At 44.7% G+C, this 20061-nt stretch overlaps 1 protein-coding gene across 1 annotated transcript in view; it reads left to right on the top strand.

Moving 5' to 3' along the window:
• Positions 1-20061, top strand: part of RGSL1 (regulator of G protein signaling like 1) — a 56114-nt gene that overhangs the window by 15844 nt on the left and 20209 nt on the right. The window contains 2 exon segments of the mRNA XM_014566273.2: positions 2408-2515; positions 13405-13510. Of these exon segments, the coding sequence (XP_014421759.1) occupies positions 2408-2515; positions 13405-13510 (214 nt within the window).

Below are 20061 nucleotides of genomic sequence, written 5' to 3'. Positions count from 1 at the left end.
CCAAGAAGCATGTTCCACCTCACCACACCTCCCCCAGAATCAAAGCGTTTCTGTGAAATATTTTTAACACCTACCCCACCCCCAACATAATACACCGGCCCCCCTGGCAGTGGGGAGGAGGCTGGGGTTACATCCTGGCTCTACTGGTGACTGTGTGAACCTGAGCACTGAATCTAAACTCTCTTTAAGCCCCCGTTTTCTCGTCTGTAAAATGGGAATAACAACAGGCTTGTTGTGACGATGTCCCAAGACCATCTGTGAAAGCTGTTAGCACGACATCTGGCAACAGTAAGAGCAGCCGTCACTCAGGCTGAGCGAGCTGCCTTAGTTATCGGTGCTGAGGCAACAGAGGGCTGTGGTGCTTCTCAAACTTCGGTCCGCAATGCATTTGGCTTCAGGATCCAGGGAGTGTACACCTGTGAATATGTGTGTGCATATATGTAGAAAAATTTTTCACAAAGCCACACCTGCCCTTACTGCGTAAGATGATACACTCTCATATATTCTGTTCTATTCTATACATATTACATATTATACTTACATGCTCTTCCATTTCATTCTGTGAAAGCTGGTGATGACTCTGTTTTTTGACATACTGTAGAGTCGTGACCTATACTTTGAAAAACACAGATAACTAGGAGTAAGCTAGAGCTCTGAGAATTCATTTCCATGACTCCTTGGCTCTGTGAGCTTGCCCAGCAAGTTACTTTCTCTCTCCGGGCCTCATTTCCTCCTCTGTAGAATGGGGATGTTGGTGCTGTTGAAAGGACTGGAGGTGATGCATTTGCACAGCAAGCAGGTCCTCGATAAGCAGTACTCGCTAGATTTACACAAAAAGATGTAACACTCAACTCTTCCGTGCACTCCGTGTACAAAGCCAGAGGCTGTGGCTGCCTGCCCCTCAGAGCATGCTTGGGCATGAGTTATTTAAACCTAGTATGAATGGGCCTTCTGTTTTATCTCAGAATTTCACCTTCCTTCTCTCTAAATCCCAAACATTCCAAATCCTCTTCCCAGAAATCAAGAGAAAAGTGAAAGAAAGGATGGCTGGTAAACTTGACCCCACACACATACTGGGCAAGGGTGTTCCCTTGGTGGCCACGGAATGCCAGGGAGGTAAGGAAGGGGAGAATCACCTCCATGGGGACGCCTCCTCCCTCCCCGCAACACACCCCAGCACTTCCTCCACCAGAGCTTTTTGGAAAGCAAATCTAACCTGATAAAGGGCCACCTGTACATTTGTCCAAGCCAGGGCCCTGCCTCCCGGGTAGGCTGACACCACCACTCAGACTGCACCCTAAATTCACTGAGCGCCAGAGCTGGAATACTCTCATCTTTCATATGGAGAAACTGCATCCCAGAGACGTGAAAAGACTTGCCCAGGGTCTCTCAGCAAGGCAGGAACTGATCTAGAACTGGAAACCTGGGCCGTTGCAGCAACAATCCACGTGGCTCTCACCACTCACAGGTTCCCCTGGGTGAGAGATGACAATGATGACAGTGACAAGGCTGACATGTGGACAGCGGACATCCGTGGGTCCACAGCCCATAGTCCTTCTAGACGCCATCAGTATAACCTCAGAAAGTACTGGGCTGCCCTGGAGAGTTCCAGGAGAGCTGTGTGTGGTTAGACTTTGCCCCAGAAATCACAACACACATGAGCGTTTTCACCTTGGTAGGTGCGGTGCTGCTGCTCAGCTGTTGCCCAATAATCATGAAAACTTCTCTTGCTGCCTCAGTCTTACTGTCCCATGTTATTTGGGATACAGAAAGGTGTTCCCTCTCGAGTCACCATGCATGACTAGAAACTGTATATTTAGCTATCTCTAGAAAAAAATTGTTCACTCTCAGTGGACAATGATTTACCACTATTCACGATATTCAGATATACGAGCTGTCAGTTCTGAAAGTAATTCCCAAAGGCAGAGCCAAGAAAGAGAAAAAGGCCCTAGTGAATCATGTGCCACATGCTATCCCTAAATGCAGAAAATTATTTGAAGCAATAGCAGAATGTTTGGAATGCATTTGCAGCTCCTCCCTGCAAAAGATGGGGCTTGAAGGGGTCAGTATTCATTTGGACGAATCACTTCTGATATATGTGTTAACAGTCAGTACCTCTTCCAAAGTCATATCTCAGTTACCCTAGCATACCTCAGGTAGACAATCTCCATGGGTCAGGTGTCACCAAGAAGGGCAGGAAGCTCCACTCCGGAGAGCAAGGGAGGCTGTATTTTCTTGCTTCTAATTTAGCCTAGGAAACTTGTATTCCCTGTGTAAACATTCCACTAGAACACTATTGTCTTACTTAAATAACATTTTAAAGGCATTACCTTCCAAAAAAAAGTATGAGAGTCTTTGAAACCAGGATGGGCAACTAAAGGCTTCCCTGTTTTCCCCTATTTGATAGACATGGAGAAAATGTCCTTTGAGGAACTCTGCTATCAGTACCCAAAGGTGGCCATAGAGAAGATCAGTGATGACTACAAGACGTATTGCAAGAAAGCACCTCAAACAGGTAAACATTTAAATTCAGGGATAGGTTTGAGACAACCAGGTAAGAGAGAATCTCCAAACTCAAGATGCAGAAGCCGAAAGAAGGATGGTCAGCAGAGAATCATCGTGTCTTTATTTTCTCCTGCAAACCCATGGAAGGGCATCGTGAAAACCAGATGCAATTATAAATGAATGTGGATGAAAATGAAACCATTTATTTCTACCTTCTCACCCAGTTATCACTCTGGGGTTTTAGATAATGCAGGTTTGTGTTTCTGCCAAGGTTCCTGGAGTCAGAGATTTGTGAAAGGTGGTTTGCTGTGGCGTGTTCCTAGGAATAACTCCCATAAGGGAGCGAGGAAAGCAGGACTGGGCAGAGGTGATGCTGAACCATGCGGCAGTTATGATAGACGTCAGCATAGCCTATAGGAAGCGCTGAAGCTAGGGTCGCCCTTCAGAGTGGCGCCCCATTGAGGCAGAAACTTTCGTACCTCCACATTGATTTATACGGGATGTGGATGCCCTCAAGGGGATACAACCTTGGGTTGCACAGTGCCCGTTGGCCAAGGCCGCTCCCAGAGGGACCTCAGCTGTGGGCTGTCAGCAGCCAGCACTCCAGGCAGCTAAGGGAATGAATGCTTTGCTCATAAAGGGAGCAGCCAAGCCAAGCACCCAGGACTGTCCACTTGCTTTGTGAGGAAGTCTTGCCCCATCTTTGAAACAGTTCTTCCCGGAGTGTGGTTGGTTTCTCTTCCTAGGCGGCTGATGCAGGAAAGGCCAACACGCACTACTACAGCTTGTCTGGAGGTCACAGCAAATTCTCCTGTCCAACCTCCTCTGCTGCCTGCCGTAGATTCCTTTTGTGCTCAGCTAAGGGCTCTGCTCGTCTTGGGGGGTTTACCTGGCAGGATAGCCTAGACCTTCATCCGTGAGGGACATGAGCTCCTGGTCATGATGACTTCTCAGGCTGTGGCCACTCCCTTGTTAATTTATCCTCAAAACCGGACAAGGGAATACAAGAGTGCCAGATGAATTCTCCGCTGCCCCTCCTGTGTAACCAATGGCCCTGACGATTGTCGTCAACTGCCCTGCCAGAACAGTGAGTGCTTTGCTTGCCTGCCAGCCTCTTGGCGTAAATAAGGAACTCGAAGTGCCCGAGCTCCTACTGTGTCCCTAGTAGAAGCACTCCCATCCTGGGAACCAGGCCCTCCAGGCTGGCACTGTCCAGCCCAGGGAGCCACTAGCCCCATGTGGCCACTGAGCAGTTGAAACACAGCCAATACAAGTAGGTTAAATAAAATATATTACTGAAATTAATTTCTCTTTTCCTTTTAGCTTTTGAATTTGACTAGAACTAGAAAAATTATATATGTGGCTTACTTTATATTTCTGTTGGACAGTGCTGGGCTGGACCCACAGAACCTAAAGTTGTAAGGATGAAAAATTTCCCTAAGAAAAACACTGATGCTGGTGGTGAACGGATCACGTTTGCTTTCATCCCTTGATTCCCACACCCAATAATCTACTTACTGGGACCACAGCATCTTTTAATGGTCTTCAGTTTATCCTGGGGAATGAGGTCCCATTTTCCCAACGGATCACCTTCAAGCTGGTTTCATAGCTAGACCTTCAGAACATGGCCCTGTCACTCTACCAAGCCAGCAGCCCTCGTAGGTGACAGACGTGGTGGGTGCCCTCCCCACATGCCCGTAGCCAGCCTCCTTTACTGTCAAGTGTATCCCTTGATCAGAGGCAATGTTATGTGGGATCCTATCCAGGGGATCACACACTTGTAAGCCCCCAGACAGTGATGCTGATGGTGGCCTTACAGTTAGGAATACGAGTCAGTTCCAGTCCAGATGAACTACTGCCCCTTTCAGAGTAGGAAGGTCCAATGCCATCAGTCTGCCACCAAGTGAGTAGCTGGTTTTCTGCAAGGGATGTTAAAATATGTGAGTTCAGCATCGGTCTCTGTTGCTGGCAAGTTGAACGCTTGGCAGCATTGGTAGCTGGGTCAGCCACGGTCCCATGCTGTTGGGTCCATACCCCGCCTCCATCCCTGCCACCTACCTACTCCGCTCATGAGCTCACTGTGCCAGGGCTCGGGTGGAGGATGGCAGAGACTTGCTGATACCATCTGGCTAAGCCATTCTGTTTTCTTGGCTGTTCAGTGCTGCTTTCATCCTGGTTGCTTATTGCTGGGCTTTAAGATACAATACAAAGATCTTCACGCTGCAAATACATATGTATGTTAAGATTGTCTGTTTCTCCTTGTGTGATTTTTAGCAAATTTTGTCCTTCAAGGAATCGGTCCGTTTCATCTATGTTATCAAGTTTGTGGCATAAAGTTCTTAGCATTCTTTTATTCCCCTTTTTCTAACCATGCTATTAGCAGTGACATTGTTGTTTTCATTTCTGATGCTAGTAATCTGTGTCTCCTCTGTGTTTTTCTTAGTCTAGCTGGAGCCTTATTTATATTATTGATCTTTTCAAAGAGCCGGGTTTTGGTTTCATTGACTTTTCTCTATTGATTTGCTGAATCCAATTTCTTACATTTCTGCTCTAATTCCTGTTGTTTCTTTTCTTCTGCTTAATTTGGATTTTATTTGCTCTTCTTTAGTTTCCTAAGGTGGAAGCTCAGATGATTGATGTAGACAATCCTTCTCCTTTTCTAATATACACGTTCAATGCTATGCGTTTCCCTTGAAGCACTGCTTTTACTGCATCCCCCAAATTTTGGCAAAGTTGTGTTTTTATTTTTATTTTGTTCTAAATATTATAAGATGTCTTCTTTGACCCATGTGTTATTAGAAGCATGTTGTTAAATCTCTGTCTGTTTTGAGATTTTTCCAACCATCTTTCCATTATTGATTTTTAGTTTAATTGCATTGTGATCTGACAGCAGATTATAATTTCTATTCTTTTACTAGAATATTAAAGCAGTAATTTTGTTGGCTGCCCATCTGTTTAAACTATTCATGGTTAATGTTCTATCAACCACATTTACAGCTCTCTGAGGGTCAGATCCTCCCGGCTGCCACTCTGACCTTATTACTCATTTCAATGCTAGCATCTTCCTTACTTCTGATAGCTAAGCACCTCCACCTCGCTTCTTTGATTTTAGGATTTTACCCCCATGGCTATTAGAAAACTCAATTTGATCATAGTCAACTGTGACCTACAGAAGGAAGTGTATTAGAAAGCTTGGAGCTGGTGTGTTAAGAATATGCAGATTATGACCTGCTGAAGGAGAAGGCACAGGCCACCTGCCCAGGGTCAGCAGGCAGTTCCCTAGACATCCAGGCTCCCACTTTGGGGAACTGAAAACCCCAAAGCCATTGTGACTGAAGGCACAGTTTCGATACACTCACACAAAGGAAGTAAACGTTATTACTTACAAGTCCCCAAACAAGGATACAGTGAACCAGGGAAGGGCCGTCCTCCATCCCAGGTCACGCGGGGGCAGGAGACAGTGAGCAGGGCAGTGAGCACCTATTACCTGGAGGAGGTCGAGGCAGCAGTCACTAATATTTTTGCTAGCTCAGACTTTGAGTGGTCACCTTAAAAGGTTCCTCAAGAAAAGCAAGGCGGGAGCTTGGGATGGGAAACCTAAGCTCAGGTCCTTATTTAAATGTCCAGACTCTGGCTGAGCAGAGTTGCCACACCACACAGAGCCTAGGCAGCAACTCAGAGCGACTGTTTCCTCACCACAATTGGCCCTGTGATGCCCTGGCGTTAGTCTTTGGGGAAAATCATGGGCACTGTCTGGATGATGGAGCTGTTAAAAGCCACTGGCAGGGTTTTGGTCACCCGATACCTGAAACATTTGAGCAAGAAACAAAAACTGCCAATCAACGATATCAATAGACAGATTATCATTTGTAACCCTGTCCATAACCACCCCCCCCCCCCATTTATTGGGGTCCATCCAAGAAAATAAATCAAAATCCCTGGATAAGGTTAAGGTAGGTATTTCATTAAAAACTTGGGTGAGACTACAGAATATCTGTACCTGTTGGGCCATCTTTTGTTAAGTTTGTCTGAATTTGTGCAGAACTATTAACACACATGCAGCAGGTGGTGCCCTTTGCAGTGCGTATACCTCCCTCTGTGGCCAGTAAGCGATCTGCAGTTAAAGCGTTATCCAAAACCGTCTGCGCTAGTCGTGTCGTTGTTGCAGTTAAGGCTGGGCGTTGGCAGTAGCAGCCCATCCTGCTCAGACAGGGTGGCAGACAGGTTGGTGTTTGCCTTAAGGACCTCTTGTGGTGCTGCCTAACCCAGTTCTTTTTTGAGGGGTGGTAGCAGACCTACTCCCACCTTAATCGGGATGGATATCACATGCTTTTGTTGGGAGGGGGCAGAAGGTTTGATGGGTGTGTCCGACGATCTGTGAGGGTAGTCCCGGGGAGACTGAACTGCATCGGTATGAGCAGACAGGACAGACTCCTGGCGGCCAGCGAGGAGGCGAACGCGTGGGAGGTTGCGGGAAGGAGAAATGCATATGTGCAGAACCACGGGTGCGTGACGGCCCCGGGGCACAGACCCACAGTGCACACCAACCGTTTGATCCGGGAAGACAAAGTCAGCTGGGGTTCTCCCGGGCAGCGGGACCCGTGGGAACTGCGCTCCTTGGGACAAGGTGTGGGTTATAATCATCCACCTGGTGTCAGTGTCTGGGCAGATACGGAGGATTTCAGAGGGCACACAGGGGTTCCTGCCAGGCGTCACATGCTCTGTTGTAAAGTGTCCTGCGTGAGAGCAACTGAGCACTGCAAAGATCAGCCAGGCGAGCTGCAGGGTAGTGTGGGGTGCCTGCTGTTGGACAAACGGGGACAGGGTCAGCCAACCAGCCAGGTAGGCCATGAACTCAGGCAGAAGCCTTTGTTGAACTGGTAACACGCTCAGCAATTACCATGGGCCAAAAATGAGACCTAGTGCCTGCTCATTACAGTAAAATATTAAGATTATTAGAGGGTCTGAAAGGGAGGATTGTGGGGCCCTGAGTGGTGCCGATGGGAGAAGGTCCCCTTTAGGGTGGTGCTGGTGTAGGAAGATGACCCTGTGGCTGTGGTCCTGGAGGGTAGTTGAGGTGTGGTGGGGGCAGCGTCCACAGCCAGGGAGGGGGTCCTCCCAACAGAAGTTAAACCCCCAGTGGGGCCAGTTTAACAGGTATGATGAGGGCAGGCAACCAGGTGTCTAAAGGGGCCCCTGTAAGGTCATGAGACTTGACACATACTGCGGCCTTGTGAAGCGCAAAGGCCCTCCAAAGGCAGAGCAGCAGCCTGGCGGTCAGAGCACCGCCTCACTCTCGAGCAGCAAGCGTTGTAGTAAGCAAGGGGGCTCTCGGGGTAATCACACAGTTAACTCTGCAAAGTGCCACTCAAGGGGGTTGTCAGTAGTAAGTTGAGGTAAACAAGCATTTAGCTCAGAAGCCAAGTCCTGGGGTGCGCTGGCCGTCATCGGCCGCCGTGTCTTCCTGGGGGTCAGCTCTGCTGCAGCGGGAGGTTGAGGTTGTGGAGGTGGCATTCAGGATGAAGTCACATCCTGTGACATTGAGGGCTGGGGCATAGCCTCTTCTAACATTGTCGCCGCTGGAGGAGGTCATCCCAAAGGGCGTGGCTCTCCCAGGTAGCCACCCGGGAGAGAACTTAGAGGCCAGGGGGTCTGAACAGGGTCACAAAGATTTGGGACTCACTGCTCAAGTTTTGCTTGCACCACTGGGAGTGTCTGCTAGCATCACAAATTCTCAGGAGATCTGGGGGGTTCTCAAGGATGCTTCTTGCAAATGAACTGGGCGGTGTTCTTTTTTGAGGTATAAGAGGGTTCCGTCCATAAATAATCAAGGTTAGAGGCACATATGTAAACTTAGTTTAAAGAAAATTTAGTTTTATGCTCCTGAAAATCTAATGTTTGGCTCTGTATGGCCAGAGGTGGGTCTGAACTGCATAAGCCTCTCAGCCAATTAGGGTTAAAAGCAGGGCAGTGTTGTGGCCAGTGCCCAGAGGTCAGGATGCTGGTGACTGTTTGGGCAGGGCTGGTGGCCTTCAAGCATTTGTGCCGTTGGTCCCATTTAAGAAAGAGGGCCGGAATCACCCAGCTGGCATCCGTGCCTGGGGGCATTTCGGGTGCATCCCCTCTAGGGCTGAACTTCCACCACTTGCCTACCCCCATCTTGAGTGCAATTGTGGTGCACACTGTGCAGTTCCAGCTCATTTCTAGTGTCGCCTCTCCAGGTTTAAGGAGAAGCCCCATGACCCAGATGGCACAAAGGCACAGAGTAAAGGCAACAGCGGCAAGCGCCTGCACTTCACAGTTTCGTGCCTGCCCACTGACTGCCCCACCTGAACACTGATCATAGGGCCCTTGTGGGTCAGCCACTTGTTGGGGGCCCCTCCTCAAAAGTGGGGTAGGGCCAAGGGTTATAAATGCCGCGCGTCACGTGTAGGCCAGCAGCAGCGTGGTGAGTGCGTGTTCTTCTAATGGGCCAGGGGACCCCAGCTAAGCGCCCTTCCCCGATCAGGTTGCCGGTGAATATTGGAAGGCAAGATGATCAACATCTTAAATCTGCAAGGAGACCCAGAATTGCTGGGGAAAATGTAAATGACATTGTTCTGTAAGATGAAAGCATTAGATTCCACCATATTAACGATCATAAGCAACACGGCCTGGCCAACCCAGTTGGGACAAGGACCGTGGTGGCCACAAGGCCTAGAGCTTAACTGATAAGTGCTTTTAGCAGCAAGGAGCCCTTTTACGGCCCTGTAACTTAGGGAACAAGAATTTTAGAAGACCACTGTGGCATTCAGTAATTCAGAGGCCTCTGGCCAGTGTGGGAAATGAAAGTTCCATGGGATGCCCCGTTGGAGAGCCCAGTGCTGGGTTGTACAGGCAGTAAAATGAGGTAGATCCCTGACCTGAGTCCGTGATGTCAGGAGGGCCAATGAGGGCAGGATGTATTTGGAAAAGAGATTACCCGCTCAGCAGAGGCGTCCTGGCAGATGTGGCTAGCTGCCGGCCGGTGGAAGCATCCGCACGTGCACTGGTGAAGCAGGTGGTGCCTGCAGATGGAGGCAGCAGCCCCGTGAAATCCACTCACCAGCCGTTGAAAGATCCCCTTGCAGAACTGGAGCTTGCCAAGGCAGTTTCCAGTGTTTGGTTTGGGAGCATAATTTGCAATTTAAAGCAATTTTTGCAAGGGCTGCGGTCCGAGGAACACCCGTGCAGCAGGCCCAGGCCAGTGTGGCAGCAGCTCCCCCATGACTCAGAGAGAGATGGGACCGTTCAGCCAGAGAATAAAGAGTATAAAGTGGTGACTAGGGAGGGCCAGAATGGTGGGGATGGGGGTGGGGGAACTGGGGGGGTTATGGTTTTCTGGTGGTGGGTGGAGCTGATGGACTTGGTGAAGAGTTGGAAGTTGAGAGTCCTGAGCAGGTGGTGAACTGGATTCAGACAAGCATGCCGCTTTGAGATTGAAGACAGCCTCTGCTGTGGTAGCATTTGTGTCTGCGGGAGCAGGTGCAACCTTATTTATGACTGGTGCTGAGGCAGGGTTCCTTCAAATTGGGGCACCCCAAATGGGACAGCCTTGATCGTGAAAATCACCCCACTGCCATTGGCCTTAACAAACCACTGGCTCGTTAGCAACTGCTCACGAGTCAGTAAAAATACGCACAGAGCCTTGTCGTGGGCAGTGGCGCTGTGCATGGCCATCTGTACCACCACGGGCTCAGGAAGCTGAGATCACCCCGACTTGCTGTCTTTGATAAGCAGGCTCCATCGCACACGATGGTGGCACTGCAGTCCGTGTAATACATGGTCTCCCTTTCTTGTCCCGTCAGCTCTTCCCAGGGGTTAGCCCAAGTCACCAGAGGTCTAGGCAGCAGGGGCGCCCTCATCAGCCCCTCAGGGTCGGGACTGGGGAAGTCACATCCTCCTGTATTTGGAAAGACCTGCCGTGTCAGGCTGAGCCCATTCCTGAAGGTACCATTTTCCTGTGAGGAGGTGGATATGGTCGTGCTGAGCCACTGTTGGGGGACATGCCTTATCCACGATGTGACAGGAACATGGGTATGGAGGACAACAGGCTCCACTCCTGCGGGAGCCTCTGTGTCTCCCAAAGCCCGACAAGCAGAAGAATCCGATGTTCTAAGGGAGCATGAGGAGATGGCTGTGGAGAGCAGCCAAGAGGAGCTGTGTTTAGTCTGCAGACTCCAGGGCGCATGGTCCATGGTGGCCAATGCCTCAACCCAAAAGAGGGAGCCAGGGGAATCGGGGAAGAGCTTGAGGAATTGACCTTTGTGCCTCCTATAAAGACCATCATTAAGCTTGTCTCCAATAAGATGTGGATTTGCACGTGACTGCATAAATGGGTCTGAGAGTGATGGACAAGTGTGGTGAAGGGGCCTAAGGCATGTTGCATGAGGCTGAAGTGTAAACAGTTGACGTTTAACTGCAAACAGAATGTCCCATCCTTTAGAGGACCACTTCATGCCCAGACGTTTCACACCTGTGGCTTGCCCTTGAACTTTGTGTGGGGCAACAGCCCATCTCTATGTCGTAGATTTCATTTTTGAAGAACATAGTCTCTGGATGTAGAATTCTTGTTGGAGTTATTTTTCTCAGCACTTTGAAGCTGTTACTCCGTTGTCTCTTGGCTTCCTTAGTTCACATTGAGGAGCCAGACTTCAGCCTTCACCGACATTGCTCAGTAGAAGGAAATATTTCACCTTTTCCGTCCACTCATTCCCTTTTTTCTGTTTGTCTTTGCTCTTACGCAGCTTCACTATGATGCGCCTAAGTATTTATGTTGTTCATGGTGTTAGGACTTCCTGCATTTCTAGCTTGGTGTTCTTTGTCAGTTTTAGGGGAATTTCAGTCATTACCTCTTCAAATATTTGTCCTGCCCTGTTTAATCTCTCCCCTCGATCGTACTACATATATTTTTGAAATTTTAGCCGTATGTCATATATGCTTTTTTCTGTATTGTTTTTGTATTTTTTCTCTCTGTTTCAGTCTGGATATTTTACTTTTATCTAACTCCTAGTTCAACAATTCTCACTTCAGCTGTGTCATTTGTCATTAAACGTTTTATTAATTCTTAATTTTCTAAGTTTCTGTCACTAAACTTTTTTATTTTTTAGAATTTCCATTTTTTTTCTTTCTTTGATATTCAGTCTGTGTTGATGATTCCCTTGTTCTCTTTTACCTCCTTGATGTATGTTAATAATAGTAATTTAAAGTCCATATTTGGATCTCCTGTCTGTGCTGGAAACATCTATACATGTCTACAGGTCAAACGTCATGTTTTCTCCCCTTGATTTTTGGTCACATGTTTTTAAATACCTTATTATTTGTTTTATTTGTGAACATTATTGGTATAAATTTGTAGAGGTAATTTGAGGCTCTGGGTGACGTCATTTTCCTCCAGAGAAGATTCTTCCTTCTGGCATATACTGAGCTAACAGCATCCGGAGACCCTTAATCCATTTAGGGATTGAGTTGGTTCAAAGCTGCGTTCATCCCTTCTGATGGATGAGCTGTTTCTGGTTTCCCTGACTGCGTGGGGTCCCAGCTGAAACCCAGGGCGTTTAGCAGGGCCTCTTCTCCTTTGCTGTTTTGCATTTTTTTTTTCCCTTCTGCCCTGAAAGCCTGCCAAAGATTTACTCAGCTTCTCAGCAGTTGTCATAATTGCCCAGTGCCTTTAGGGTAAAAGCAGCACTGGAAGGGCTTTTCGGCCCATTTTCTAAAGGCCTGTAGCCTCGTCTTCTGTCTCGCTGAGGCTTCAGCCCTGCAGACACCTCTAAGGCAGCTAGCGCGTTGGTGTCCGCCTACCTTTCTGGTTTCCAGCACTCCCTTTGTTTCTAATCTCTACACGTTTTATCTTAATTCCTTACACATTTGCTTACGAGTTTAAAAGGGTGTGTGTTTTTATCCAGCACTTCTAGGTGTTTGGGGTTTCTTTGGTTTTTTTGTTTTTTTATACCTAACGTTTGATTGTCTGGATTTTATTTTTTACCTATTCAATTGCATTTATTTAGATCCAGTACATAGTTCTATTGCTTTCAGTCGTTTTTGTATGCTGTTACTAAAAACATTAGCAAACCGCCCCCAAATTTCCTGTGGGCTACCATCTAGTTAACAAACGTTTTAAAGCATAAACTAGGCTACGTTCTAATTTGGGGGGTGAGCTGAGTAACATGCCATCCCTACCCCTAGTGAGTTGATAATCTGTACTTTATTCTACAATATTAAGCTCAAAAGGCTCTTCTAATACTGAGATCCTTGGAGTCTACTACTCTTCAATAGTAATGTTTTCATTTATTTTTTTTTAAATAATGGTTTCTAAACAGCTATGGGGAGCCAGATGCCCACTCTGAATTGTGTGTGGTGTGGTACAATCCCACTTGAGAAGCTTGCAGTGGAAGCAGTGTCCTCAGATAAGAAAATGTTTCAGGTAAAGCAAGAAGGTGGAGGATACTCTTCATGAAGAGGTCAAGCGTCTGCAGGTGTTGGCTGGTTACAAAGCAGGAGTTCCAGAGGGCGAGTGGAGGGGTTTAGGATAGGGGAGCAGAGGTGTCAAGGAAGACTGACTGCCGTGCGGAGTATGGTCTAGTACCAATGGCTGACTGAGGGAGCGGGGACGTTTGGAGTTCAAATGAGAAGTATGATGGACTTGGTCTCAGCCGTCTTCTGAGGAAGGCGAGCCCTGCCTAATGGCCAACAGACTTAGATAACACTGGACTGGCGTGAGTATCGGGGTGGAAATTGGCACTGACGGCCTGAGAGGGCAGCACTTATGGGGACCCCGTGCATTCGATGTATGATTAATGCCCTTGTTACTTTGTACCTTCCTAATCTCTGCAATGTTCTTTATAACACGGTGTCCCCCAATATTGTGATTTTTTAAATTAGATTTTACAGTGAAAATTGTCGAAGAACCAAGGATGCTTTCAACCTCGCGTAGGAAAATGTCACGCTTCAGAAAGACTGCTTTAAGGAAGCCTTCAGTAAGACCCAGGTAGGACATAGGATCTGGCTATGGCCACATGTCTGGGCACAGGCTGTCTTTAATCATACATACATGCACAAATCATTATTTATTTTCTAAAATTGGCCCCGTGCTCTCTATATTATAGAATTACTTTTTTAAACTTACTGAATTATCATGGGTATCCTTTCATGTGAGTATGAATAGATCTACCTCCTTCCATAGTATGGATGTAGCATCATTTACTTAGCTACTTTTTTTTCAGTTTTCGATTTTATTACGTAGAATTGTTACAATTTGACTGCACATACACAATGTATTGCATGTAAATGCATATACACAATATACTGCACATATTTTTTAATTTACATTTATGTGCTGTTCATTCTTTCTAAGAACATTTAGAGCTTTAGCTTTTTAAACTTACATAGTGATCAAAGGAATAAAGCCAACCACAAAATAAAAATTAATTCAAACGGATACATAGACCCTGCTATTAACAGCAACATTATTTATAATTGACAAGATATGGAGCATCCTAAGTGCATGTCAATAGATGAATGGATAAAGAAGATGCAGCATATATATGTGATGGAATAAAACTCACCCATAAAAAAGGGGCATATTTCACTTTTTTTTTCACTTCAAAAACCAGAATTTAATAACTGGCATAAACATTTCCATTGCATCAAAAACAACAAAATACCTAGAAATAAACTTAAATAGGGAGGTTACCTATGCTCTGAACACTGTAAAACATTGATGAAGGAAATTGAAGAAGACACAAAGAAATGGAAAGATATCTTGTGCTCTTGGATTGGAAGAATCAACATTATCAAAATGGCCATACTACCCAAAGCAATCTACAGATCCAGTGCAATCCCTGTCAAAATACTCACGACATTTTTCATGGAACTAGAACAAACAATTCCAAAATTTATATGAAACCATAAAAGACCCCAAACTGCCAAAGCAATCTTTTGTATGCTTTTTTTTCCCTCTCTCTTTTTTTCTTTTTGTTCTCTTTTCTTACGGTTTGATGACTAGAGAAGGTCCGTTAGCATTTGTTGTAAGGCTGGTTTGGTGGTGCTGAATTCTTTTAGCTTTTGTTTACCTGTGAAGCTTTTGATTTCTCCATCAAGTCTAAATGAGAGCCTTGCTGGGTAGAGTATTCTTGGTTGTAAATTCTCTCCTTTCATTGCTGTAAATATGTCCTGCCACTCCCTTGTGGCCTGGAGAGTTTCTGGTGAAAAATCAGCTGATAACCTTGTGGGAGTTCCCTTGTGTGTTATTTGTTGCTTTTCTCTTGCTAATTTTAAAATCTTCCCCTTATCCTTAATTTTTATCAATTTGATGACTATGTGTCTTGGTGTGTTCCTCTTTGGGTTGATCCTGTGTGGAACTCTCTGCACTTCTGGACTTGGGTGAGTGTTTCCTTTCCCAAGTTGGGGAAGTTTTCAGTGATTATCTCTCCAAAAAACTTTCTCAGGTCTTTTCTCTCTCTCTTCTCTTCCTGGAACCCCTATAATGTGAATATTAGAGCGCTTCATGTTGCCCCAGAGTTCTCTTAAACTGTCCTCATTTCTTTTCATTCTTTCTTCTTTTTTCTGTTCTGTGGTAGTGATTTCCACTAATCTGTCTTCTAGCTCACTGACCCACTCTTCTGCCTCATTTAGTCTATTCTTGGTTCCTTCTAGTGTATTGTTTATTTCAGTAATTTTATTCTTCAGCTCTGGGTGTTCTTTATATTTGCCAACTCTTTGCTAAAAACTTCACTCTGTGCATCAATACTCCTCCTGAGTTCTCTGAACATCTTCGCCATCATTACTTTAAACTCTTTCTCAGGTCAATTTCCTGTCTCCTCATCACTTATTTCTTCTTCTGGGATTTTATCTTGTGCCTTGGCCTGGGAGATATTCCTCTGCCACCTCATATTGTCTATCTTTGTATTTGTACTTTTAGGTAGGTTAGTCACATTTCTCAACCTTGGAGAAGTGGCCCTCTGTGGGAGACGTCCTATGTGTCCCAGCAGTGCACTCCCCTCTTGTCACCCAAGGGCCAGGCTCCAGCCGGGCCCAGGGTGGAGTCTGGCCTGTGTTTGTGGATTCCTTCCACAGGCTTTGGGATTGTTCTTTTCTTATTTCTAGTACCTGCCCTTGGTGGATGGGGCTGGACTAGAGGTTTATGCAGGTTTCCTGGCAGGAGGAGCCAGTGCCTGCCCACTGCTGGGTGAAGCTTGGTCCTGGTCCTCTGGTGGGTAGGGCCCTGTCTAGAGGCCTTGGTGGCTCAGGAAGTCTGCTGATGGGTGGGGCTCTGTTCCCACCCTGCATGTTGTTTGGCCTGATGCTTCCCTACGGGCTGTTGGGTGAGGCTAGGTCTTGGTGCTAATGATCCAATCAAGATGTCAGCCTCCAGGAAAGCTCATATAGATGAACACTCCTGAAATGTCTGCCACCAGCTTTTATGTCCCCTGGGTGAGCCGTAGCTGTGCCCTAAGTTCCCAGGAGACCTTCCAACGCCAACAGGCAGGCCTGGCCCAGGTTCCTATGAAATCACTGCCTCTGCCCCGTGAGATTCTGTGTATGCATCCCAAGAGAATGAAGTCTCTGTTTCCCCCAGTACCGTGGGGCTCTTGGAGTTAAGCCCCACTGGCCTTCAAAACCATATGTCCTGGGGTCTCCTCCTCCTCCCAATGCTGGAACCTGGGCTGGGGAGCCGGACGTGGGGCTTAGAGCTCTCACTCCTGTGGGAGGGCCTCTGCGGCTTAATTATTCTTCAGCTTGTGGGTCGCCCACCCTGGGGGTATGGGGCCTGATTATATTGTGAGAACACCCCTCCTACCGTCCCCCTGTGGTTCCCTCTTTGTGTTTCCAGTTGCAGAAGATCTTTTTTGTTAGGTTCCAGTCTTCTTTCCGATGGTTGTTTAGCAGTCAGTTGTGGTTCTGTTGTAGTCACGACGAGAGGCGAGCTGTGGTCCTGCCACTCTACCACCTTGACTGGAAATCTCTTAACTATATATTGTTAATGGACATTTACATCAGCTTTAATTTTTCATTGCTGTGAATAGTACCCCAATAAACGTCTTTGTACGTGTGGCCTCGCCAGGTTGTGCTTTTCTGGATTGCATATTGGTGTAGTACCTCCTACCTGGCTCCTTATTCTTGTCTCTCCCCCTCATAGTCAACCTTAGAGTCAGCCTCCCTAAGGTCTCACTGCTAAGGAAAGGCTCTGTGGCCCTTTTCTCTCAGGAGTGTCCACTCACCTTTCTTTCCACTTACCTTAGCACAAGTTCCATCTCTACGGAAAAAGTTCTCCAGTTGTATGCCTGCTATGACTTCCGTCTCTGATATACTAAACCCTTAAAATATAACATCAAGAACTTACTGTGTACTATTTTTTTACTGCTCTTTAATTTTTAGATATGTTTTCTACCTTCTCAACTTGACTATAATTTGTTGTAAATCATGGCAATTTGTTCAGCCATTTTTTAAATATTTATTTATTTATTTATTCACTTATTTATGTACAGTCAATTTACAATGTTGTCTTAATTTCAGAAATTATTTACAATGTTGTCTTAATTTCTGGTGTACAGCATAGTGATTCATTTATATTTATATATATATATATATATATATATATATATTCTTTTTCATATTCTGTTTCATTTTAGGCTATAACAAGATATTGAATATAGTTCCCTCTGCTGTACAGTAGTAGGACCTTGTTTTTTTAATGTTTTATATCTAGTAGTTAGTATCTACAAACCCCAAACTCCCAATTTATTCTTCCCCACTGCATTTCCACCATAAGTTTGTTTTCTATGTCTGTAAGTGTGTCTCTGTTTTCTAAATAATGTCATTTGTGTCTTTTTTTTTTTTTTTTAGATTCCACATATAAGTGATATCACATGGTAATTTTCTTTCTCTTTCTGGATTATTTTGCTTAATCCTAAAAGTGGGACGATCCCCAGGTCCATCTATGCTGCTACAAATGGCACTATTTTATTCTTTTTTATGGCTGAGTAGCATATATTCCGTGTGTAAATATACCACAACTTCTTTATCCAGTCATCTGTCAATGGACATTTAGGTTGTTTCCATGTCTTGGCTATTGTAAATAGTGCTGCTATGAACACTGGGGTGCGTGCATCTTTTCAAATTAGAGTTTTCTCCAGATATATGCCCAGGAGTGGGATTGCTGGGTCATCGGGTAAGTCTACTTTCAGTTTTTAGTATTTTCCATAATGGCTGCACCAAACTTCATTCCTACCAAAAGTCATGGGCACACACACAGACTAAAAGTGACAAGATGGAAAAAGATTTCATGCAAATGGAAACAATGAGAAAGTGGGGGTAGCAATTTTCATATTAGACAAAATCGACTTTCAAACAAATTATATAACCAAAGACAAAGAAGGGCATTATATAATAACAAAGGAATTAACACAGAAGAAAGTATAACCTTTGTTAACATATATGCACCTAATACAGGAGTAGCTAAATATGTAAAGCAAATATTAATGGACTTTTATAAAGGGCAAAATTGACTAATACAATAATACTAGGAAACCTTAACACCCCACTTACATCAACGGACAGACCATCTAACAGAAAATCAGTAAGGAAATGGTGGTCTTAAATGACACATTAGACCATTGGACTTAATAGATATTATAGGACATTCCATCCAAAAATAGCAGAATACACATTCTTTTCAAGTGTACCCAGAATGTTTTCCAGGATACATCACATGTTAGGCCACAAAATAAGTCTCAACAAATTTAAGAGGCTAGAAATTATCTCAAGCATTTATAAGTGTCCATCAACAGATGAATGGATAAAGAAATTGTGATACACACACACACACACACACACACACACCATGGAACGTTACTCAGCCATAAAAAAAGAAAAATTCTGTCATTTGCAACAATGTGGATGGACCTAGAAGGTATTATGCTGAGTGAAATATTATCTACATTATCAGTTTTATGTGGAATCTAAAAAAATAAAGCAAAGGAATGTATATAAACAAAACAGTACAGACTCACAGATACAGAGAACAAACTAGTGGTTACCAGTGGGGAGAGGGAAGCTGGGAGGGACAAGATAGGGGTAGAAGATTAAGAGATACAAATTACTACATATAAAATAAACAAGCAACAAGGATACATTGTACAGCACAGGGAAGTATAGCTACTATTTTGTAATAACTTTAAATGGACTATAATCTATAAAATTTTGAATCACTATATTATACACATGAAACTAATATAAAATTATAAATCAACTATTCTTCAATAAAAAAGAAAATGGAGACTAAAGTTGGTGAGATGATGCTAGCAAACTATACTCAAGGTAAGTAGAAGGCAGTAAATAATAAGTATTAGAGTGGGAATCAATAAAACAGAGAGAAAAAATAGAGAAAATCCAGGCATGAGTAGGTTTTTTGGTAATGATCAACAAAATTGATAAACCATTAGCTACACTGACAAAACCAGAAAAAAATGAGATGACACACATCGCCAAAATCTGGATAAAAAGAGAGGGCACAACCATTGACCCTACAGAAATTAATACATATGTAAGAAAATGTAAGGAGTAAATTAGACAACTTAGATGAAATAGATAAATTTCTAAGAGCGACTGAGGAATAGAAAATGTGAGTAAATCTGTAACAAGAGGAGAAACTGAATTAATAATTTGAAGTCTCACAGAGAAAAGTCTAGACACAGATGGCTTCACTGCAAAAACTTGTGAAATATTTAAAGGATAAATAATGCCGATCATCTATGACCTCTGTGAGGAAATACAGGGGAAAAGGACACTTGCTAACTTATTCTATGAGGCAGGCAAGTAGCATCCTGATCCCAAAGCCGAACAAAGTTATCAAAAAAAAAAAAAGAAAACTACAGACCAATGTCCGTCTTAAATCTAGATATAAAATTCCTCAAGCCAAATTCACCCACATGTAGGAAGGATGCCATAGCTTGGCCAAGTGGGATTTACTCCAGGAATGCAAGATTGATTTAACATCTGAAAATAAATTAATACAATGTGTCGTATTAATAAAATAAGGGAGGAAAATTTCACTTGATTATCTCAGTTGATGCATTAAAAGCATTTTACAAAATCCAGCACCCATTTATAATAAAAATTCTCAATAAAATTAGAAGAGAACAGTCTCATCCTTTAAAAGGGAGCATCTATTAAAAAAACCTATAGCTAACGTCATTCTTAATGAGATAGGTGTGTGACGGAGGAAGAGCAAGTTGGACAACTTGTGGGTTTATGTGGAGAGATTGAAACAATAGCAATGACATAAAGACAAGGTTCAATGGGCAGCTGAAGTTCTGAAGTGGGGCTCATAGAAACTAGAGACACAGCTTCACCATATCAATGAAAATCGAAACCACTTCCCCACAAGAATGAAAATTGAAACCACAGAGGATGCAGAGATTAACCGCGGTTGGGGGGAGGAGGGAGGCAAGGTTCATAAGGCAAAAGTAAAGAGGACTGAAGGTGAAACATTAGGGGCACCTGTATTTAAGGAACCATGAAAGAGGAAATTAGTAATGG

The sequence above is a fragment of the Camelus ferus genome, chromosome 21 (assembly GCF_009834535.1).
Source record: "Camelus ferus isolate YT-003-E chromosome 21, BCGSAC_Cfer_1.0, whole genome shotgun sequence".
NCBI lineage: Eukaryota > Metazoa > Chordata > Mammalia > Artiodactyla > Camelidae > Camelus > Camelus ferus.
The sequence above is the reverse complement of the archived record's forward strand: the minus strand, read 5'-3'. Positions and strand labels throughout refer to the sequence as shown.